The sequence below is a fragment of the Trichosurus vulpecula genome, chromosome 4 (assembly GCF_011100635.1).
Source record: "Trichosurus vulpecula isolate mTriVul1 chromosome 4, mTriVul1.pri, whole genome shotgun sequence".
Classification (NCBI taxonomy): Eukaryota; Metazoa; Chordata; class Mammalia; order Diprotodontia; family Phalangeridae; genus Trichosurus; species Trichosurus vulpecula.
In genome coordinates, this window is record NC_050576.1 from 107,118,606 (window position 1) to 107,143,734 (window position 25,129).

Genomic DNA, 25,129 nt, shown 5'->3' on the forward strand with positions numbered 1-25,129 from the left:
AGGGAGCTGGGCGGGACTCTCGCCCGCACCAGGAAGGAGCGGGACAGGATGGGGGGTTAGGGACAGCCGGAGCTAGAGTCCCACACCACCCGCATTCTACCCCCCACCTCCTCCCCGCCCCAGGCCCTACGGGGCCCGTGGGCGGGGCGAGCTCCGGCCCCCTGGGCTACCCCGGCTCCTCCCCCACAGGCGCTCGGCGCTCTTAGCTAGCAGCCCTGGGAGTCCGGCCGGCCGGGGCAGGCGGGGGAGAGAGGGGAGCAGTGCCATGGGCTGCCACGGCCACATCTCGGGCTTGTTCCGGCGTAACCTGCAGCCCACGCTCACCTACTGGAGCGTCTTCTTCAGCTTCGGCCTCTGCATCGGCTTCCTGGGGCCCACGGTGTCCGACCTGCGCTGCCAGACTCACAGCTCGCTGCCCCAGATCTCCTGGGTTTTTTTCTCGCAGCAATTCTGTCTCCTGCTGGGCAGCGCTCTGGGGGGCATCTTCAAGAAGACGTGAGTGGTCGTTTCTCCTCCTCCCTCCATCTCTTCTCCTTCCCCTTCTCTTCTTCCCCGACTCTCCCTCTCCCCATTTATTTATTCTCTCTCCTTCCCTTCTCAGTTTCTTAAGCTCGGAGGAAAAGAGCCCTGGGCTGGAAATAGGAAGATCTGGGTTCGAATCCTAGCTTTACCACTGCTACCTGGGGACCTTAAGCAAATCTCTTTGCCTCTCAGATACTTTTTAAAAACGAGGGCTTTGGACTAGATTTCCTAAGGCCCTTTTCAGTGCTAACATTCTGTGGTTCTGTTTTCCTCCTCCATCTCCTCTCTGCAACCCCTCGTCATCTCTTCACCAGAGCCTTGGACTGGATGCAGGCTGCTCCTGTCTTCTGACGCTTCTGTTGCTCTCCTCTCCAACTGCTCCAGTTGTTTCTAGCCTCCATGGCTCTCTCTCCTATGCCTACTATCCCCAGAAATTTTTTCCTTTCCAGTAGAAATATTGGCAGTTTCCAAGGTGACTTCTGGATTATTTATTTTCTTGATCTTACTAGAGTGTGGTTAAAACCAGTTCTCCTCCCTCCCATCCTCACCTGAGAGGGAGGTAGGGGGAGATGGAAGTGGTGGTGGTGACGTGGTTTTCAGTTTAGAGAATAGAAGGTTGGGGGGGGGGGTGCGGAATCTGAATGAGGTCACTATACTGTCCCCTTCTCTACAGAAGGATCTAGGTTTTTGTAACTACCTACCTGCTGTCAGAGGTGAATTTTAAAGGGACCTGTAAAAGGAGAGGGTTGAACTACCTTCAGGTGTAACATTCTGTAGTTCTGTGTCATGGGAGGCTGTCAAAGGTGAAAGTATCAGCTGAAGGGCAGGTGGAAGGGAGGTGCCAGCTTGTACCCCTCCCTCCAGACAGCCCCAAGGCATAAAGGCAAGTCTCCTTGAGGGAAAATCAATGTCCATACACTCCACTGTGATAAACTGTGCACTTTCTATTACCTCTCCCAGGTGCTGAGAGAACTTTTATTTGGGTCTCTCCTCTTGAGAAAACCTGACCTTTGGCTGGGGCGGGATGGGGATGGGGCATCCCAGGAAATAGAAAACCTTCCTTCCCACCTATATACATGTGATGAGCCCTATTAGGCTACTGTTGGTGGTTGGAGGGCAGGGGGAGAGACTCTGACCTGTATAGAATCCTAACAGCATTACAGTCGGAAGACCCCTTAGAAACCATTCAAGCAACTTTGATGTAGATGGAAGGAATAAAAACAAACAAAACAAAAAAGAACACTATTTAATTATAACAGTCAAGCTTGGCCCAGAGGAACACACCCTTCCCTTTACAGAGTTGGCAAGTGGGATTGGTGGTATCTGTGTGTTTGGAATGATGCCTATATGGTCAGGTTCATCATAGCTTTCTTCACAACATCCCTGTAAAGGCACAGAGATTGATATCGAAAAGGGAAGTCAGGAAATCACCTTCAGTTTGCGCATGAGAAAATGGGCCTCTAGAGATAAAGCGACTTACCAGGTTTACACAGGTAGTAAGTGTCCCCGGTGGGGTGTGAACTAAGGTCCCAAGCCTTCCAATTTCATTTCTCTTTCTGTCGCACTGTGATGTTGACTCTGCTCCTCCCACCCCAACACCTCCTTTCTTTTTATTATCAATTATTACAATGAATGACTCTCTGAAGTAGGGGAGTAGGGGAAAGGATTCATTTGGAAATGAAGGTGATATAAAACCAAAAGTTACCAATAATTTTATTTAAAAGAAAAATAAATTATCTAGTTCAGCCTCCTAATTTTTTTCAGATGAGGACCCAGAAAGGACATATGACTTTGACATGAACCAGGAATGTTTAAAGGTTATTTGTCCAAGGTCACATAAAAACTTGGTGAAAGAGCTAGCTGAGCCTAGAACATTGGTCTTCTGCCTCTTAGTCCATGGAGATGGGGAACAGTTTGTCAAGTGCTGGCTCATCTGATATTGAGATTCTCTGTCCTGGAGGCCAGGGTTCTGCTCCCCCTTCTGATATCACTTGTTTTCTTCTTGTGCTACCCACCTCTGTAGCCTTCCCAATAAAGAAGCCTCCTTGAAACCCACTCAGGAACATCTCCAAATCATTGAGCAGAGTGTCAGAGCTAGATCATCTCCAACCTGCTTACTTTACAGATGAAGAAACTGAGGCCCAGGCTCATGAAGTGATTCACTCAAGGTCACAGAGGCACTGTGTAGTAGAGTTATGATTGAAACTCAGGTCCTCTAACCTAAAGTCCAGTGCTTTCCCCTAGAATATGTTGACTGTCTAGTAGTGTGAAGTCTCTTCTACACAACATTTGTTGTTGTTGTTCAGTCCTGTCTGACTCTTCATGACCTTCTTTGGGGTTTTCTTGGCAGAGATACAGGAGTGGTTTGCCATTTCCTTCTCCAGCTCATTTTACAGATGAGGAAACTGAGGCAGACAAGGGTAAGTGACTTGCTCAGGGTCAAACAGCTAGTAAGTGTCTGAGTCCAGATTTGAACTCAGGAAGAGGAGTCTTCCCCACTCCAGTCCTGGCACTTCATCCACTGCATTGCCTAACTGCCCCCTCTGTACAGCCTATTATCCTCCAGACGTCATAGGGGGTGGGAGTGGGAGTGCGGAGGGGAGTGTTGATGGGTGAGATTCTTCCCTCTTGATACCTCTAGGACACTAAGACCAAGAAAGGTTGAGTGATTTAACCCATATCACATAGCAAATGTGGGGATGAGTTGGTGCTATTTTATCCAGTTTTCCTCAATCCCAGTCCATGACTAAGGTCTTGTAGACCATCTAACCCTCTGTCCGGTGGACTGGTCTATGAAGGAAGCAGTAGATTTAGCTCTATCCCAAAGGAAACAGGGGCAGTACAAGGCATGGGTGACTTTTCCCAGAGAGGGAGTGGAGGAACATGAGAAACACCCCTAACCTCACTGAGTTGTCAGAGTAGACATTTTTGTGGTTGGAGGAAGAAACAGAGGTGAGCCTGCAGGTCTGCTTCACTTTAAGAAGATCCAAAATTATGAAAGGAAACCTTATTCAGAGTCATAAGAGGGAAGGAGAGAAAGGACCTTTACAAAAGCAGTTCCACTGGTGCCCTTGAATGTTTTTTACTAAGAGACTGAGAAACCGAAGAAGAAACTGAAGGCAAGCTTACATGGGCTATATTCAATGCTGTGCTGATAAATGTTTACTAACCAGCTCTTTGGGGGGAAAATGTACCACAATACACTTTTAAGTTTAACTTGAGGGGCAGCTAGATGGTGCAGTGAGTAGAGCACTGGCCCTGAAGTCGGGAGAACCTGAGTTTAAATCCAGCCTCAGACACTTGATACACTTACTAGGTGTGTGACCTCGGGCAAGTGACTTAACCCTAATTGCCCTACCTTCTCTCCTCAAAAAGAAAATGTTTAACTTGAATTCTTAACATTTTTCTCTATCATTTTCTTAAGTCCAAACAATCAACAGAACAATAAATCAAGCCTTGATTTGTGGCATTCACCAATTTCTGAGGTGCAAATGCTCCTACTGAAAATTTAACAATCAGCCCTCAAGAACTAGCAGAAGCTGGCTCCAGCACACCCCAGACTGTCCACTGGAGAAAAACCAGAAATTAAACAAAATAATATCTAAAGAGATAATGTAAGCCAGTGAAAAATGTGTTTTTATTGGCAAAAATTTCATTTACCTAAAACCTTTCTGGAACCTCCATTGCATAAATTGAGGTGTACCTATATTGTCACCCCAAAAAGGTGGTTGATCTGACACCTAGATGGCACAGTGAATAGAATATTGTACTTGGAATCAGGAAGACCTGAGTTCAAATCCTGCCCCAGCCATTTACTAGCTATGTGATCTCAGACAAGTGATAACTTCTCTAGGCCTGTGGCATGAGGCTGTCAATAACAGCACCTGACCCCAAGGTTGTTGTGAAGGTAAAATGAAAAAATATTTGTGAAGTTCTTTGCAAACCCTAAGGTGCTATGTAAATGTTAGCTACTAATTAAAAAAAATTGGTCCTGTAATGTAAACAGGACCATACAATCTACTAGACTGGACACACACCTCAGGTACCTTCCACTTCAAAAGCACAAGCTTAGGTCAGCCTCCTGGGATCAGCTGATCACTGGGAAGGAGAAGGGACTGGCTCACAGATAGGGATCAGGATTTTAAAGCTGAAAAGAGCCTTGAGGATGACCTCATCCAATCACCGCGTTATACAAGTAGGGAAACTGAGACCTAAGGAGAGAAAGGGCATTGCTTACATATTTAGAGCCAGAGCCACAGCAAGAATCTGGGTCTGTGCTGTTGTTACTGCAATGGGGAACTGGCTTCTTTCAGTTTACCCTTCAATTCATGCATATATACATATACTCACACCTATGTATACACGTGTCTATGTGAATATATGCTGTTGTTTGTTGTTATTCAGTCTTGTCTGACTCTTTATGACCTATGGACCATCCTGCCATTTCCTTCTCCAGTGGATTAAGGCAAACAGAGAGGTTAAGTGACTTGCCCAGGATCACACAGGTAGTAAAAGGCTGAGATTTGAACTCAGGTGTTCCTGATTCCAGACCCAACTGGCATCCACTCTGCCCAGTGAGTCACCTAGCTGCCTCCTGTGTGTGCGGATATAATCAGACTAAATTTGGGGGCAGGGGTAGGTATCAATCAGTAGATATCAGAGGCAGTGTGGCGTAATAGATAGAGCACTGGTCTTGGAGCCAAAAAAACCCCAATACAGATCCTCCCTCAGCTACTCAAGGGCATTATAAAAAATGAGCAGGTCACTTGACTTGCAAAAGCCTCAGTCTCCTTATCTGAGAAATGGAAATAGTACGACTTGCTATCCCTACCTTAAAGTGGCTACAAAAGCCAAACAAGGCATCTGCAAAATAGTTCACAAAATTTAACATACCATAGAAATAAATGTCAACTCTGACTTTGCATAGAGCACACACACACACACACACACACACACACACACACACACACACAGCCAGTGCTGTGACCCATGCTGGAAAGGAAGTTATGTGTGGCTTCAGGGCTTCCTGCTGGGACACAAGGCCCCCTGGATCCCCAGGAATAGTGGAGGGTTTACATTCTGGATCTCTTCCCAGCCACCCCAAGTCAAAATGCGAGAATGAGCTTGGTTACCTGAAAAACAAACAGGCCCCCAGCCGAGATGAAGGGACAGAGCTCCCAGGGCTGGTCAGATGGAGAGGCCCTCTACACTGCTGGTGTCCATGACCTTCTCCCTCTCCTTAATCTAAAAAAGAAAAAAAAAAGGCTTCCCCATCAGGTGTCACAGTACATGAAATTTCACTGTGAGAGAGTCATTCTTTTGGGCCAGAAAGGCTATTAGGTCTTGAAAAGTCTCATTTTGGAATGCCAGGATCCCTGGAAAGGGGGGTGATAACAGATCTCTGAGAAACAGGTCTTGAGGATGAGAGATTGGTGGGAGAAGACAAGCAAAGGAGTGTAGCTTTAGAGCTGAAAGGTCCCTTAAAGTCCATCTCCTCCAAGTCTCTCATTTTACAGATGAGGAAAACGGAGACTCCTACACACAGGTCTTCCTAAAGTCACACAAGGTTCTAAGTGTCAGGAGTCTTCGGGCTCCAAATCTAGCATTGTTTCATTGTCCTTCTTTGGAGGGCCTCCTTTCCTGGGCCTCTGCCTGAGTACTGGGTGCATCCACCCAGCCTGGCTTAGCTGAGGCCCCAGGCTGGTCCCTGATTGTCTGAGATGGGAATAGAATAAAGGACTCTGTGTGTGTGTGTGTGTGTGTGTGTGTGTGTGTGTGTGTGTGTGTGAGAGAGAGAGACAGAGACAGAGACAGAAAGAGACAAAGAAAAACAGAGAGAGATAGAGATAGAAAGAGAAAAGGAGAGAGACACAGAGAAAGACAGAGAGACACAAAGAGAGACAGAGACAGAGACACAGAGAGAGAGAGATGCAGAAGAAGAGTATATTTAGGGTAAGAGAGGGCAGGGTGCAGGGTCTTTAAAACTTTTTCAAGCTTCCTCCAATCTGTCTACATCAACCTCTTCATTCATTCATTGATTCAACAGACTGATAGATGCAAGCCACTGGGCTAGGGGCTGGATGGCAAAGATAAATAGGACTCAGACCCTTCTCTCAAGGAATTTACACTCTAAGGGCAAGGATGAATACACAGATTACTATAATACATGAGAGAGACAAATGAAAAAGAGAAATCCAGGCAAAGACCTAGAAGAAATTTCCAAAGAGGAAAATCAGTTTTACTGGGGCATTAGGGAAGGCTTCATGCAGAAAGCAGCATCTAAGTCAGCCTTGTTGGAAAGGAAGATGGCAGAGATGTCCATGCCAGGCATGGAAGGGGTAAAGGGGGATGAGGAAAAACATGGAGGCCAAAGAGAATAGGATGGGAACTGAGAGAGAGAAGAGTCCGATTTGACTGGCATGAGAGATATGGGAAATCTGGGAAGGGAAATAATAGGAAAGAAATCTAGGAAGGTTGACCCCAAATTGAAGAGGGCTCTGATTGCTGGAATAAGGCATCTATCAGGTGTTTGGTGGGCTTTCTTCTCTGTGTCACACTTCTATACTCCAGCCTTTTATAGCAGTTGAGTTTCCTCTCAGCCACTTCAGTGTTATACCTGATTTCAAAAAAAAAATCCACTTCCCAAATATAAGATGAGGGAGACAAGGCTCTACAGCAATTCTTCTGGGGAAAAAAAAAGATCTGGGAAGTTAGGGAGTTGTAACTGCAAATGGAGTCACTAATGTACACGATCAGAGACCAAAAGTTCTAAAGGATTTTCAAGGCCATTGAGTCCAACTTCTTCATTTTGTAAATGGGGAAACTGAGGCACAGAGAGGTTAAATGCTTTACTCAGAGTCATACAGCTATTAAGAGTCTAATGTGGGATTTGTGTCCAGCTTTTCCTGTCTAGGTAGCACAGTGTCAGGCATGGAATCTGGAAGACCTGAATTCAAATTTGACCTCAGACACTAGCTGTGTGACCCTGGGCAAGTCGCTTTAACCCTGTTTACCTCAGTTTCCTCATCTGTAAAATGAGCTATTGAAGGAAATAGCAAACCACTTCAGTATCTTTGCCAAGAAACCCCAAATGGGGTCATGAAGAGTCTGAATTGAACAACAGTGCCAAAACTTCCTGCCTCCAAGTTCAGTGGCCTATCTACTACATTGCCCTGTTTTCTATAGTTAGAAAGCTAATGTGATTATAGACTGCCTTGAGAGGTAATGTCTAGGAATAGGGAGGTGATCATCCCACTGTATTCTGTCCAGATCATATCAGGAATATTGTGTTTATTTTGGTAGAACATTGAGAATTCCCAGAGAAGATGGACCAGGGCACATAAGGGTCTTGAGTTCATCTCCTTTACCAGGTTGTTGACTCATTTTTCATGATTTTCTTGCATTATGGGCCTTGAGTTCCTACCATATAAGGATGACTCTCAGATCTCTAAATCCAGCCCCTTATTCCCCCTGAGCTCTGGTCCCATATCACCAACTGCTTATTGGGTATTTCCAACAGGGTATTCCATAGGCATCTGAAATTTCCAGACATCTAAAAGAGCTCATTGTCTTTACACCAAAGCCCACTCCTCTTCCAGACTTCCCTATTCCTGTCCATCCTTCAGAGTCACCCAGGTTCGAAACCTCAGTGTCATTCTCAACTCGTCATTCTCACCCACCCCACATATCCAGTCACCCAATATTGTTTCTGCCTTTATAACATCTCTCACATCTCTCCCCTCCTCTCAACCCCTTGAGGGCAAGGTTTGGCCTCGTTTTGTGTCCCCAGCACTTAGCACATAGTAGGTGCATAATAAATGATTATTGATTGATTGACTCACACTGCCATCACCCTAGTACAGGCCCTTATCATCCCTCATCTGGGCTATTGCAGTAGACTCCTATTAGGTCTCCCTTTCTTCAAGCCTCTCTTCATTCCAATGCATCCTCCACACAGTTGCAGAATTGGTTTTCCTAAAGACCAAGTCTGATCATGTCACTCTCCTTGCTTAATAAACTGCTGTAGCTCCCTATTGCCTGTAAGATCAAACATAAAACTCCTATGGACATTTACAACCTGACCCTTTCCTACCTTTCCAGGTTTCTTACACATTACTCCCCTCCATGCACTATGTAATCCAACCACACCATATTCTATACAAAGAACACTCCATGTCTCATCTCCATGCTTTTGTACTGGATGTCTCTCATGCCTGGAACACACTCTTTGCTCACCTCAGTCTCTTGGAAATCCTAATTTTCTTCAACATTCAGCTCAAGTACCACCTTCTTCCACATGGAGTCTTTCCTAGCTTTTCCTCCCTCAGTGGGTTCCCTCCCTCAGTGGACCCCCCTCCCATAATTATATCAGTTATTATAGACATATTATCTCCTCATTAGAAAATAAGGTCTTGAGGATAGAAATTCATTCACTTCTGTCTTTGTAGCCCTAATGCTTAAAGCCATGATTTATAGTCAAGGCTTAATGACTGATGATGGGCTGAAGTGCTTAGCTTGGGGAAGAGAAGATTTGAGGGAGGAAAGCTATTAATATGAAAGAGGCCATGAGACATCTGTCTGTCTCACCTCATGCCCTTTTCTCAATGTCCATCCTTCTTGTTTTGTCCTGTTCATCCCTTTCTGTAGCCTTTGACCCTGTCAATCAGCCATTTCTTTTTGATAATTTCTTCTCTTCTATCTTACTTCCCTTTCTCCTTCTCAGTTTCCTTTGCTGGGTTTTCATCCAAGTCCTGTCCACTAACAATGGCTGTCCCCCATGGCTCTGTCTTGGGCTTTCTTCTTTTCTCCTTCTTTTTCACTTGGTGAGCTCATCAACTCCCATAGATTCAATGATTATCTCTATACTGACGGTTCCCAGATCTCCTTATCTAGTTCTAACCTCTTTCCTGACCTTCAATCTCACATCTCCAACCTTCCTATTGGACATCTCGAATTGGGTTGTCTCATAGAAATCTTAAACTCAACACATCCAAAACGACTCATTATCTTTCCCCCAAAGTAACTTTACTATTGCTGTCAAATATACCACCACGCTCCCAGTAACCCAGGCTTGCAACCTAGGTTCATCCAGAACTCTTCACTCTCTAACACTCCCATAGTGTTAGAGATCAGTTGCCAAGACCTGTCACTTCTACCCATTTCTACCTTCATAACCTCTTTCATATATGGTTTATGTCCTCTTCACTCCTCTGACACTGCCACCAGTCTTGTGACCTCAGCCACCAACTATTGCAATAGCCTGCTGCTTGGACTCCCTGCCTCTGGTCTCTCTCCACTCCTCATTCAGCTGACAAATTGATGTTCCTCAAGTATGGGTCTGACCATATCACCCTCCTCTAACTCCCAAACCCCTCAGTAAACTCTAATGACTCCCTAGTACTTCTAGGATCAAATATAAAGTCCTCCCACATTCAAATTCCTTCATAATCAGATCCCTTAACTCCACCCTATGTACTCTGTGATCTAGTGACCCTAGGCTCTTTGCTGCTGTTCTCCAAACAAGACTCTCTACCTCCAGACCCCAAAGATTCTCCCTGGCTGTCCCCCATGCCTGAGCTTCTCTGCCTTCTCATCTCTGTCTCTTGGCTTCCTTCAAGTCATATCTAAAAATCTCACTTTCTACATGAAGCATTTCCCAATTTAATGCCAGCACCTTCCCTCTGTTAATTATCTCCAGTTTTACTCTCTATATCTTGTCTGTAAATAGTTGTCTCTTCCATTAGACCAGGAGTGCCTTGAGAGATAGAAATGTCTTTTGCCTCTCTTTGTAACCCCAGTATTTAGCACAGCTGGAGACACATACAAAGTAGGTGCTTAATAAATGCTTGCTGCCTGAGTGATTGCTTGGACCCCAGAGGCAAGGATCAGGAGCCATGGAGACAAACTTAAGGAAAACTTCTGAACAATTAGAGCTATATATAAAGGTGGAATGGAATGCCTCAAGGGGTAGTTTCCTGTCACCAAAATTATATATATATATATGTAAAATAATATATGTTTATTAGTTTTCAACATTCACTTTATAAGATTTTGAGTTTCAATTTTTTTTCTCCCTCCCTCTCTCCTCTCCCTCCTCCCCAAAACAGCAAACAATCTGATGTAGGCTATACATGTACAATCATATTAAAACTATTTCCACATTAGTCATGTTGTAAAGAAAAATCAGAACAAAAGGGAAAACCCAAAAGTCTTTAAACCGATGCTGGATGGCTGCCTATCTAATACTGTATTGTAGAAGGCATCTGTTTGCAAGTGCCAGACAGACCCGATGGCTGCTGAGGTCCCTTGATATTTGATGATTCTATACTTCTGCCTTTGTACTTTCTTCTGGAGCACACTTTTCCGATGACCTTTTAGTAATCAGGATGTCATTTAACACTACAAGTGTCCCCAGCTGTAAGAAAACCCCACACCGGAATATTAGCACTAATTCGCAAAGGGTTACTTCCAAGGCGGAAGAACCAGAGAATGGCAGGAGCCGAAGGGGCTGCCCACGGTCGTCTCAACGAGAAAAGTGAGGCTGTTAGCTGTTACATCACCTGCCCAAGGCCATGTGTGAGTGACTGAGCCCGAGCTACAATTCAGATCGCCTACCTCCAGGTGCAGTTCATTTTAGAAAAAGTTTCGCTGCAGGATTCCTTTAAATAGTGAACAACATTCCTACCCGCCCCCCACCCCAAGTCCCTCCCCGAGTGCATTTAAAACATACTTTGACCAAAAAAAATTGAATTGGTTCTGAAAGACGAAGTTTACATTCAGTTTTCCAGGAGCTCAGAACCCACTTTTATATCCATTTGTTTTTAATGTTTGTTCATTCTGTGGTCGGCTGTGCCTTTCTAAGGATATTGTTAGCTTCTCCCATTAGGTTGGAAGCTTCCAAAAAGAAGAGACTGTCTCCCCAGCAGACTGCAAACTTCCAGAGGGCAAGTACTATTTATCTCCTAGCAAACTGAGGGTTTCCGGATTCCTTGGTATTCCCAAAAGGAAACCTGGTGTCCCACTCAGGTCCTTATTCCTTTGGAGTCTTTGTCATCAATTTTAGATCAAAAACACCTGATTCCAGATCCGGTCATCTGTTTGTGTGTTCTCTAGCCCATTTTGAACTTTCTGCCTCTCTGACCCCTGTCCTTGCCCTAGAGGCATAACTGCTTTTTATGGTTTAAAGAGGTGGGGGAGACCTTCAGCAAGGAGACAGACTGCCACACTCTTCACCTCACCTCGGAGGAGAAACTAAAGCAGGTTTCCCCCTCTTACCTGGGTCTGAAGTTTGATGGGGGAAACATGCTGCCCCATCCTCATCCTCAAGAGCTCCCAATCTGATGGCTGAAATCATCATTATTGTCAATGATAACGATAGTGCTGGGGATGCTCACAGTTTAGTTATCCGTGAGGAGAAGAAATAGAGGACACGGAGGCATTCTCTGTGGCCCCCTGCTATGTCGGGCCAAAGTACCTCCCAAGGCCCAAGTACACTGGCAATGAGCCAAAAGCCAAGAACGTGAGATGAATGGCAATGTAATGGAACACAAGGGCTGGCCGTACCAGTGGAATGTGGCTGCCCCAGCCTGGGCTGAAATGCCTAGGAGTCCCCTCCTCCAAATGGGAACACAGAATCTGGGTGAGTTAGGACACTCCCTATGGGCCAGTGCCACCAGTTTAGAGGTTGTGCCCAATATATTCCTTCAGAGACCAGCTGAGCAGCCTTTGAACCAAATGTCTCCTTTCTGTAAGTACAACACCTAGGTTCAAGGAGGGAGCATTGTACATTCCATACATGTGATAGATGCATACCACACACAGATAAACCATTAAAGGAACAAAACACTAGGGTCCACAGAAGTTCAGTAACGTTCAAGGTCACACAACAAATGCAGCCAGCTAGGAGCCTCTGTGCTCTTGACTCTGGCCGGTGCCCACGGTGAGGTATCCCCTTCCCCCTTTCCACCTCAGGGCCCTCCTCCCATCTTACCCCTCCCAATGGGGGTCCAAAAACTTTAACTTCTTTAACTTTTCTCTCCTTCTGTCTAGGGCTGTTAATATTTAACCCGGTTCAGTCTCAGGCTCCAGGATACAGGGTGGTATTTCCAGAACCAGCAGCTGCAATGAGCAGAGAAATCACGGGATTTGTAGTTAAAGGACTTGAGTTCAAATCCTGACTCTTACTGACTTTGGGGAGGTTATTTCACTGCCCTGGCATTGTTCCCGACGTTCCTTCCGGCCCCAAATCCCATGATCCTCTCTGCCCCTCTGCCTCACCCTCCTTCCTCCCTTCTCACTCCTCTTTGTGAGGAGCTGCCTCTGTCCATGGCCTCCTCCTGCTTCTCACCATCCCGGACTACATTCTTTTGCCCCCTCTTCTATGTGGCCCCAGCTGGCCCCTGCTAGGGCTGGGGTGAGGAAAGGGGTTTTGTGATCCCTCACTATGGCTTCCCTGGCTCCTTCCCCCACTGCAAGATCACGGGGTCATGTTAGACCTGAGCTATCCCCAGTTCTGCCACCCTCTTAACCTGTGTGACTTGAAAAGGTAAAGTCACTTTGCCCTCTCTGGGCCTCAGTTTCTCCTCGGTAAAATGAAGATGGTGAACTGCTAGATGATCTCTCAGGGCCCTCCTGAACCCTGTCATCACCTCAGCAGGAAGAAACAGGGACAACACCACCTCCCCTTGGCTAACCCAGAAAGTGCGTTTTATGGGTCAGGGAGCAGAAAGGAGGGAGTGGCAAGGGAGGGGAGAGGTCGGTTCAGTCGAGGGGAAGCCCAGGAGCTGAGCTGCAGGGTAGCTCCTGCTCCCACCCACTCTCACCGGCTTGCTCCCCGTCTGGTCTCCATTTCCTTCCTGCTATGGACTTTGGCACACCGACTCTGAACCTTGCCAATTTGAAATGCACTGGGCTCATCCGGCAGGCAGGCTGGAGTGGGTGTGGGAGTTGGGCTTGGAGGCCGATGGGGAGGGATGTTGCTGCAGGCAAGACAAACTAGCTTTGCTTCAGGGAGAGCGAAGAGGAACGATGGGGGCAGGAGGAGGATAGTGAGAGCGGGTAGGAAGGTGAAAAAGCTCCCAACTGAGCTCCTAGTGCAAAGCATCATTTTAATGTGGTTTTTTTTTTCTTAACAGGATTTGAGTCTATTCTCCGTTATTCATACTCATGGCGGGGCATAGTCTATTAGAAATAGTGAATAATCTAAAACATATTTCAGTTTGACTTCAATTGCATTTTGCTTTTTGCTTTTTTGGAGGGGGGAAGGCAGGGCAATTGGGGTTAAGTGACTTTCCCTAGGTCACATAGCTAGTAAGTGTGTCAAGTGTCTGAGGTCGGATTTGAACTCAGGTCCTCCTGATTCCAAGGCTGGTGCTCTACTCACTGCACCACCTAGCTACCTCTGGCTTTTTTTTTTTAATCTTCCTAAATTCAATTTTCATAGGGACTTCTCTGCAAAGACATTGAAGGAAAGCCAGCCCGGAATTAAAAATCCACCTTGGATCATTCTTCTATGGATAATGACTGATATTTAGATAACCACTTAAAGTTAGCAAAGCCTTGATATACATTGACCTTTCTGGGCTCTAAGTTTCCTCATCTGTAAGATGGAGGGATTGTCCTCTGAGATCCCTTCCCTTCCAGTCTAGATCTCTGATTCTATGAGTATTCCTTGATTCCACAACCCCATGAGGTAACTATCCTGCAGGTATTTGTAGCTTTATTTTAGAGGAGAGCAAACCAGGGCTCTGTGACTTGCCTGTGGCCACACGGCTAGTAAACGCCAGAGGAAAGATAGGAATCTAGGTCTCTCCTGGCTCCGGGTCATGAACTTAACCACTGTGTACTATGCCTTTGTAAATGAAAGTTTACTGTGTTCCAGGAGTTCCTCCTACGGACATGGTGAGATGTAGGGGAAGGAGGGTCTGGAGCTGATTTGGACACTTCCCAGGTCAGGGGGTGTAGGGCAAACCACTTCAGGAATCTGAGAGGAAGGTTCTTGAAGGGCCAATGCATACCTTTGCAGCACCAGTCAATCAATCAACAAATATTTGTTAAGGATCTACCATGTACCAGACACTGTGCGAAGCGTTGGGGTACAAAGACAAAAGTGAAACAGTCTTTACCCTCAGAGAATTTACATTTCTTCAGGGGAAATAGCATGTGTAAATATACACATATTTTAAGATACCCAAAATAAATATAATTTAATGGGGATGGGGGGGAAAGCATCAACACCTTTCTCCAGTGAAGGGGAAATCACTGCCTCTGGAAACAGCCTGTTTCACTTTTGGATACTAAGTTTTCTCTTACATTGAGCAGAAATATGCCTCTCTACAGCGCCCCCCCCCCATCCCACCCTCCACCCCCACCAAGGCTCCAAGGTCTGCTTTGTGGGGCCAAATATAACAAATCTAATCCCTCTTCCCTATGACAACATTTTAAATACTTGAAGACAACTCTCTTGTTCCCCATAAATCTCTTTTCTAGGCTAACCACTCTTACTTCCTCCAAATGATCTTTCTCGGGAATGCCTTCCAGTTCCCTCACTTTATCAATCGCCCTCCTCTGGACACCCTCCCATTTGTCAATGTCCCATGTCCAGACTTGAACATGATATTCTAGATAGCAGGGCTGTCATGCTTCTCAATGCAGCTTAAGATCCAGTCAGGTTTTTCACATTCAGTGTCACACTGGTGACTCACATTGAAGTTTGGAATCTACCAAAAAACCTCATCTTTTTCAGCTGTCTCATCACATTTCTGCCATATTGTACTTTTAAAGTAGATTTTTTTTAACCCTTGTGAGACTTTACATTTCTCTCTACAAAGTTTCATCTTCAACATCAATCAATAAGCATTTATTAAATGTCAGGCATTGTGCTCAATGCTGGCATTTAAGAGATAAAAATGAAATAGTACCTGCCCTCAAGAAGCTTCCGTTCTGTCTGGGGAGACAACGTGCACACATACATATAAGAACATATAGAATTAAGTAAGTTCTGGGGCAGAGGAGGCACTAGTAGTTGGCAAGATCAGGAAAGGCTCTATTTATGGGACAACACTGAGTTTTTAAGAAAACCTAAGATTCTAAGAAGCAGAAGTGGGAAGGAGTATATTCTAGGCATGGAGGTGATATGATGGGAGATGAAATGTTGAGTGTGAGGAGCAGTTAAAAGGCCAATTTCACTGGACTGTAGGGTATAGGATGGGTAGTAATGTATAATAAACATGGAAAAGTAGACTGGAGCCACATTGAAAGGGGTTTTAATATTTCTTTTTTAAAATTTCTTTTTTAATTTTAATTTTTAGCTCCAAATTTTCTCTCTCTCTCACTCTCTCTCTCTCTCTCTCTCTCTCTCTCTCTCTCTCTCTCTCTCTCTCTCTCTCTCCCTCCCCCTCTCTCTCTCCCCCTCTCTCTCTTTCTCTCTCTCTCTCTCTTCCTCTCTCTCTCTGTCTCCCCTCCCTCCCCTGACCATTGAGAAGGCAAGAAATACAATACTCATTATTCATATGAAGTCATGTAAAACATGCTACCACATTAGCTCTGTTGAGAAAGCATGAAAAATAAAGTGGAAAAAAATATGCTTCAATCTGCATTCACCATCCACCATTTCTCTCTCTGGAGATGGATAGCATTTTTCATTATGGATACTTTGGAATTGTCTTGGATCACTGTCTTGATCAGAGTAACTTAGTCTTTCATAGTTGATCATCCTTACAATATTGCTGTTACAGTGTACAGTGTTCTCCTGGTTCTGTTCATTTCACTTTGCATTGGTTTATGTAAGTGTTCCCAGGTTTCTCCAAAAGCATCCCACTCATCATTTTTTATAGCACAATAGTATTCCATCACAATCATATACCACAACTGGTTCAGCATTCCCAAACTGATAGGCATCCCATCAGTTTCCAAGTATTTGCCATCACAAAATGAGCTGCTATAAATATTTTTGTATATATGAGTTCTTTTCCTTTTCCTTTGATCTCTTTGGGGTATAAACCTAGTAGGGGTATTGCTGGGTCCAAGGTTATAGATTATCTTCTAGCCAAAGGGACTTTAATATCCAAACAGAAGAGTTTATATTTTATGTTAGAGTTAAGAGGGAGCCACTGGAGTTTATTTTGTGAAATGGTCAGATCTGCACTTTAGGAAGTTAATTTTGGCAGCTGGATAGAAGACCAAGTCGAGGAGGGAAAGATGATGCAGAGAGATCAATTAGAAGGGAACTGCAATAATCCAGGCAAAAGATGATGAGGAACTGAGAAACAGCTGTGACCATTTGAGTGAAAGAAGGGTGTGAAAGTAAAAGATATGGAGGGACAATTTACAAGACTTCGAAACTGATAGTGTATGTAGTGTGAGGGAGACTGAACATTTGAAGATGACTTCAAAGTTTCAAACCTGAGTAACTTGAAGATTGGTTGTGACCCTTCTTAAATTCCAGTACAGGATGCTAGATTTATCTCTATTAAATTTTATCTTATTTAATTATGTCCTTCATTCCAGCCTATCAGGATCTTTTCAAATCTTGGCTTTGTCATCCAATGTGTCACCTCTTCTTCCCACTTCTGTATAATCTACTACTGTGATAAGTATACCATCTATGCTTTTACTATATTATTGATAAAAAGTTGAACTGCATGAGACAAAAACTTTCCTCGAAGTTGACATAAATTAATGAGTGACGATTTTTTGAATCCAGTCCTTCGACAAGTTACAATTCCACCTAAATGTACTATCATCTAACCCACATCTCTCCATCTTTCCCAAAAAGATAGCATGACTTGGTCAAATTATTTACCAAAATTTGGGTATACTGGGGCTATAGGATTCCCCTGATAAATAGGTTGCAGTCACATCTTCTAAAAGGAAATGAAGTAAGCCTGACATGACCTGTTCTTAATGAAATCATTCTGGTTTTCTGTGATCTTGGTGATCATTAATCTAAAATCTAAATATTCACAATTTGTCCCTCTAAAATGTCTTCTAATTTTGTTGTTGTTGTTGCCAGCAGTTCATTAGCCTATAATTCACAGCCTCTACCTTTCTTTAAAAAAAAACAAACATTAGAGCAGCATTTGCCTTTTTCCAAAGTTTTGGCACTTCTACCTCTTTCACAATCTTTTACAGGTCACTGACAAAAATTCAGTAATCATATCTATCCATTTTTCAAAATCCTGGAATGTAGCTTTCATAGGTTTGGTGGCTTGAACTCATTAAGGGTATCTAGGTGCTCTCTATTATTTTCTCACCTATCTTGAATTTCAGCACCCTATTAACCCTATTTTCTAGTTCAGAGATCATTATCCTTTACAAAGAAGATGGAAGCAAAATAAAAGTTAAGTAGTTCTGCCTTCGTTTCAATTCAACAAATATCTGTTAAGTGTCTACTATATGTAAAAAACTGTCCTTTCTCTCCATCACCAACTGTAGTTGTCCTGTCCACACTGAGTAAACACCTTTCTTGATCCTCTTTTCCCCCAGCATAGCTAAAACAATTCTCTTTTTTTTGTCCTTACTAGTCTGTCCATTCTAAGCATAAGCATTTCTGATCTATTTTTATAGAACCTTGCTCTTTTTTATATTTATCCTCTGTTTCTTATTTTGTTTCCATTTTTCTTGTTTGTCTTTTTAAAATGTAAGTTGGTCAGTGAGTTCCCTATGCACCACAATAAATTCTTAAGATTGTTTTTTCCTTATTGGAATTATTTCTATTTGTGTATTCAGGATTTAATTCTGTTTTTTTAAGACCAGACTAAGTACATTCATTCAAGTACAATTAATTTAGCTTTTCAGTTTTATAATCATCAGTTAATAACAAAACTTTAGGTGCAATTTCATGTGTTCTCATACACTTTCCAGTCCAGTTCCCAGAGTAATAAAGTGTCTTTGTGCACTCCATTTTCTTTTTATAAGCAGGTGCAATATACATTGTTTATAGGATATTTCACTTCATATTTAAAATTGTTAATACATATCATAGGTGAACACCATATTAAAACAACCCCAATAACTACAAAATTTCAAAGAAAAGACTTAAAAACACTCTAATTACTGTTCAAACACTTGAGTATGATCCCTCATATGGGAGTCTATCAAAATAATTTGGAATAACTGATTCTAACATTGACTCCAAAAAGAGGGGCCTTCAACCTTTCCATAACATTAATAGTTTATGTTACAAGTTAATCATTTTGCCTACATTTCGAAAGGAACTTTTATCCTATCATATTCAAAGTATTTACACTTTGAAAACACAGGATCAAGGTCTAAAATAAATATTAGTACAATAATATTATTAAATTGTTCTATATGAAAAAATTGTATAGTATTTCACTTGTGAATATGTAATAGAATTGTACTTCCCAGTAATTTTACTGCATTATTCTACTTTATATATCATTGAATGAACACTCTAAGTAAAACGTACCATCTGGACAAGAAATAAGCAAACTTAAGACCTTTGGGTGTCATCTATCATCATTACACAAACTCTAGGATTGAGTAGGGGTAATGATGCTGTAGAATATGAACTCAAAGCATTTCCAGCTAGGTTTTAGGAGCCTTCTCAGCTCTGAATACTGGATACATTTTGTATTTCACACAAATATATTTAAAGATAATTTAAAAAATTCATATCCTCTAAGTATCAAACTAAATTTGGTCTGAAAATAATCACATTTTTTAAAATTATGACTTTCTCCTAGATGGTGACTAGGCTTTAATGTGAATTTTCATTTCTGTTATCACACAAAGCATGTGAATTGTTTCATGTTTTTGAAAATCTGACATTTTTTACATACTAGCCTCTTGAAAACTCCATCCTAGGATGTCATAGATTCCATAAATAAGGTTACAAAGGTACCAAATGAAGGGTTGAAGGCACGCAAGAGGGAAAGCTATTGGAAAGCAATGTAAACAATTTGAGAAGCAAACAAAGTTTTAATCAGCAAATGGCAAAAGTTTTGACAAAAGGCTACTACCGAGGTGATAGCAACTCTTTAAAACGGACACTTTAAACTAGATCTCTACATTATTTTGACAACAGATCTCTTAATGGTTCTACCCTCTTTCCTCCACTCTAAATTTTTTTAATATATTCCAAATACATAAAAAGAACTTTGGAAGCCAGCACCTTGGGTAATGCCAATCCTCTTAAGCATCCACCTGTATCCAAGCTGAGAGGTGAAAATGTCTTCCTCCGTTGAATGCAATCTTAAACCTGGAAATGGTGAACTGGTAATGTGTAAAAAAAGAAAGAAAAATACAGTCTTTCCATACATGCATAACAATTAACCAACACTGGCCTGAAAATACAAGCTCCATGTTAAAGCTATTTAATATATAAGTTTTCATAGTTTTTTTTGTAAAAGCATTTAGATAAAATATTGAACATTTTTGTAATTGCTTAATAGTTTGTGATTAAAACTGTCATTTCCATCCATATTAAAAATACCAATTAATGCAAATACTTTGTTATAAAAACTATTGTACAATTTCAATTTTATTAGAGAAATGTTTACATAGTTATCACAATTCTCAGAAATTCCTCTGAGTGGATGCATTCACAGGGAATATGCTAAAACCAATATTTGTAATGCTTCCTTTGACAGCTATGACAATCCTGTTAACATAAAAGATCCTTGTCATGCTTATTGCTTAAATTAAAACTCTTATATACTTAAATGTTTGATAAATTGTGAACATGAGTTCCCACAGTGGTTAATTTTAGCATGAATCCCTAAATGATGATAGGTTTTGTTATTGTAGTTTTTTTTTTAACTTGAGGACAGTTGTTTAACCACATCTATTCTGATTCATTAAGTTTCTAGATAAGAAACTTTAAAAAGGGGACCTTAGATGACAATGATGTAAAAATGTACACAAAAAGAATTAAACTCTAATCCCATCCCTGAAAAACAGATAAATTGCTTTGCTGAAAAAAGTGGATTTAGGATTTAATTCTTAAGACAACTTTAGGCCTAGGAATTCTATCTATGAACTCTGAAGTTTCTCTGATCTCTGTGAAGTTGATTCTTCCCAAATCAAGGGTTCATGTCACATTATCACTAGCTTTCCTCTTTTTCTCTATTCTGAATTCTAAGATGGCATGGTCATTCCACCTCTATACTCCCACTCCAAGGTTTCTATTATTTCTACTTCAGTTACCAGTTCCTCTCTGTTGGTCAGAATCAAGCATAGAATAGCAATTCCCTTTATTTCCCCCTCCACCTTTTGAAGAATAAAATTATCACTAAAACAAACTAAGAATTTGCTAATGGTACTATTTTCATTAGAGAAAAAAATTCTCACAAATATATGCATTACTAAAATCTCCCATCATTGGCACATCATGCTTCTAGGCTACATTTGTTCAATTTCTGGAACTCCTCATATCCCCATATTGCTTTTTATTTCTTCCTCCATTAATTTTTGTGACATCATTTTAAGGAAGACTCCATTTATTTCTATGCTCTAGTATTTTTTAATAGGAATGGGTGTTGTGCATTGTCAAAAGCTTTTTCTGCATCAATTGAAATAATCATATGATTTCTGTTAGTTTTGTTGTTGATATGGTCAATTATGCTGATAGTTTTTCCTAATATTGAACCATCCCTGCATTCCTGGTATAAATCCTAGTTAGTCATAGTGTATTATCCTTGAGATAAGTTGGTGTAATCTCTTTGCTAATATTTTATTTAAAATTTTTGCATCTATACCCATTAGGGAAATTGGTCTATAATTTTCCTTCTGTGTTCTGGCCCTTCCTAGTTTAGGTATCAGAACCATATTTGTATCATAAAAAGAATTTAGTAGGATGACTTCACCAATTTTCCAAAATAGTTTATATAGTAGTGGAATTAATTGTTCTTTAAATGTTTGGTAGAATTCACTTGTAAATCCAGCATCTGGCCCTGGAGATTTTTTCTTAGGGAATTCATTGATAGCTTGTTCAATTTCTTTTTCTAAGATGGGGTTTTTTAAGTATTTTATTTCCTCTTCTGTTAATCTGGGCAATTTATATTTTTGTAAATATTCTAATATGACTAAGATTGTCAAATTTATTGGCATGCAGTTGGGCAAAATAGCTCCTAATTATTGTTTTAATTTCCTCTTCATTGGTAGTAAATTCACCCTTTTCATTTTTGATACTGGTAATTTCGTTTTCTTCTTTTTTTAAATCAAATCAACCAAAGCCTTATCTATTTTATTTTTTTTTCATAAAACCAGCTCTTAGTTTTATTTATTAGTTCAATAGTTTTCTTAATTTCAATTTTATTAATCTCTCCTTTGGTTTTCAGAATTTCTAATTTGGTATTTAATTGGAAATTTTTAATTAGTTCTTTTTCTAGCTTTTTTTAGTTCCATGCCAAATTCATTGATCTCCTCTTTCTCTATTTTATTCAGGTAAGCATTGAGAAATGTAAAACTTCCCCTAATGCAGCTTTTGCTGCATTCCATAAGTTTTGGTATGTTGTCTCATTATTATCATTCTCTAGGTTGAAGTTATTATTTCTATGATTTGTTGTTTAACTCATTATTTAGGATAAGATTATTTAGTTTCTAGTTAATTTTTAGTCTGTCTTTTCATGGCCCTTTATTACATGTAATTTTTATTGCATCATGATTGGGAAAAGATGCATTTAATATTTCTGCCTTTCTGCACTGGATTGTGAGGCTTTTATGTCCTAATATATGGTCAATTTTTGTGTAGGTGACATGTGCCACTGAGAAAAAAGGTATATTCCTTCCTATCCCCACTCAATTTTCTCCAGAGGTCTACCATATCTAACTTTTCTAAAAATCTATTCATCTCTTTAATTTCTTTCTTCTTTATTTTGTGGTTAGATTTATCTAGTTCTGAGAGGGGGAGGTTGAGGTCCCCCACTAGTATAGTTTTGTTGTCCATTTCTTCCTGTAATTCCTTAACTTCTCCTCTAAGAATCCGGATGCTATACTACTTGGTGCATATATGTTTAGTAATGATATTACTTCATTGTCTATGGTACCTTTTAGCAGGATGTAGTTTCTTTCCTTATCTCTTTTAATTAAATCTATTTTTGCTTTTGCTTTGTCTGAGATCAAGATTGCTACCCCTCCTTTTTTTTTATTTCAGCTGAAGCATGATATATTCTACTCCAGCCTTTTACCTTTACTCTGTGTGTATTCCTCTTCTTCAAATGTGTTTCTTGTAAACAATATATTACAGGATTATGGTTTTTAATCCACTCTGCTATCTGCTTCCATTTTATGGGAGAGTTCTTCCCATTCATATTTACAATTATGATTAATATTTATATCTTTCTCTCCATCCTATTTACCCCCATGTTTATGCTTTTCTGTCTCCTTTCTCTCTTTCCCTCCTCACTAGAGTTTTGCTTTTGACCACCACCTCCTTCAATCTGTCCTCCTTTCTATACACCCCCTCCCTTTTCTTTTTTTTTTAAATTTTTTTCCATATTTTATTAGTTATTTAATATTTTTTGTTTTCAGCATTGATTTCCACACGATTTTGAATTACAAATTTTCTCCCCATTTCTACCCTCCTCCCACTCCAAGATGGCATATACTCTGATTGCCCTGTTCCCCAGTCAGCTCTCCCTTCTGTCACCCACCCCCCACCATCCCCTTTTCCCTTATTTTATTGTAGGGCAAGATAGATTTCTATGCCCCATTGCCTGTATATCTTATATCCCAGTTGCATGCAAAAACAACTTTTTCTTTTAAGCATCTGATTTTAAAACTTTGAGTTCCAAATTTTTTGAGTTCCCCTCTTCCCTTTCCACCCACCCTCCCTAAGAAGGCAAGCAATTCATCATAGGCCACACATGTATCATCATGTAAAACCCTTCCACAATACTCATGTTGTGAAAAACTGACTATATTTTGCTCTCTCCTATTCTGTCCCCCTTTATTTAATTTTCTCCCTTGATCCCGTCCCGTTTCAAAAATTTTTGCTTTTGATTACCTCCTCTCCTATCTGCCCTCCCTTCTATTGTCCCCCCTTTTTTATCCCCTTCCTCCTTCTTTCCTGTGGGGTAGGATACCCAATTCAGTGTGTATGTTATTCCCTCCTCAAGTCAAATCCAATGAGAGCAAGATTTGCTCATTCCCCCTTACCTGCCCCCTCTTCCCTTCTTTTCCCTGCTTTTTCTTGCTTCTTTTATGTGAGATAATTTACCCCATTCTCTCTCTCCCTTTCCCCCTCTCTCAATATATTCCTCTCTCATCCCTTAATTTGATTTGATTTTATTAGATATCATCCCTTCATATTCAACTCACCCTGTGCCTTCTGTCTATATATATATATATATATATATATATATATATATATATATATATATATACACACACATACATACATATATATGCATATATATGTATGTATATTCCCTTCAGCTACCCTAATACTGAGGTCTCATGAATTATACACATTGTCTTTCCATGTAGGAATGTGAACAAAACAGTTCAACTTTAGTAAGTCCCTTATGATTTCTCTTTCTTGTTTACCTTTTCATGCTTCTCTTGATTCTTGTGTTTAAAGTCAAATTTTCTATTCAGCTCTGGTCTTTTCACTGAGAAAGCTTGAAAGTCCTCTATTTTATTGAAAGTCCATATTTTACCTTGGAGCATTATACTCAGTTTTGCTGCATAGATGATTCTTGGTTTTAATCCTAGCTCCATTGACCTCTGGAATATCATATTCCAAGCCCTTTGATCCCTTAATGTAGCAGCTGCTAGATCTTGGGTTATTCTGATTGTGTTTCCACAGTATGCAAATTGTTTCTTTCTGGCTGCTTGCAATATTTTCTTCTTGATCTGGGAGCTCTGGAATTTGGCAACAATATTCCTAGGAGTTTTCTTTTTGAGATCTTCTTCAGGAGGTGATCAGTGGATTACTTCAATTTCTATTTTACCCTCTGGCTCTAGAATATCAGGGCAATTTTCCTTGATAATTTCTTGAAAGATGATATCCAGGCTCTTTTTTTGATCATGGCTTTCAGGTAGTCCAATGATTTTTAAATTATCTCTCCTGGATCTATTTTCCAGGTCAGTGGTTTTTCCAATGAGATATTTGACATCGTCTTCCATTTTTTCATTCCTTTAGTTCTGTTTTATAATATCTTGATTTCTCATAAAATCACTAGTTTCCACTTGCTCCAATCTAATTTTTAAGGTAGTATTTTCTTCAGTGGTCTTTTGGATCTCCTTCTCCATTTGGCTAATCCTGCCTTTCAAGGTATTCTTCTCCTTATCGGCTTTTTGGAGCTCTTTTGCCATTTGAGTTAGTCTATTTTTTAAGGTGTTATTTCCTTCAGTATTTTTGGGGTCTCCTTTAGCAAGTCATTGACTTGTTTTTCATGGTTTTCTCACATCACTCTCATTTCTCTTCCCAATTTTTCCTCTACTTCTCTTACTTGCCTTTCCAAATCCTTTTTGAGCTCTTCCATGGTCTGAGACCAATTCATATTTTTCTTGGAGGCTTCTGATATAGGCTCTTTGACTTTGTTGACTTCTTCTGGCTGTATGTTTTGGTCTTCTTTGTCACCAAAAAAAGATTCCAAAGTCTGAGTCTGAATCTGAGACCATTTTTGCTGCTTGTTCA

The 25,129-nt window shown here is 41.1% G+C and overlaps 1 protein-coding gene across 1 annotated transcript in view; it reads left to right on the forward strand.

Moving 5' to 3' along the window:
• Window positions 1–265: 265 nt before the first annotated feature.
• The window catches only part of MFSD4A (major facilitator superfamily domain containing 4A), a 67,789-nt gene continuing 42,925 nt past the window's right edge, over window positions 266–25,129 (forward strand). The window contains exon 1 of the mRNA XM_036757298.1: window positions 266–495. Within this exon, the coding sequence (XP_036613193.1) occupies window positions 266–495 (230 nt within the window). The remainder of the gene's footprint in view (window positions 496–25,129) is intronic.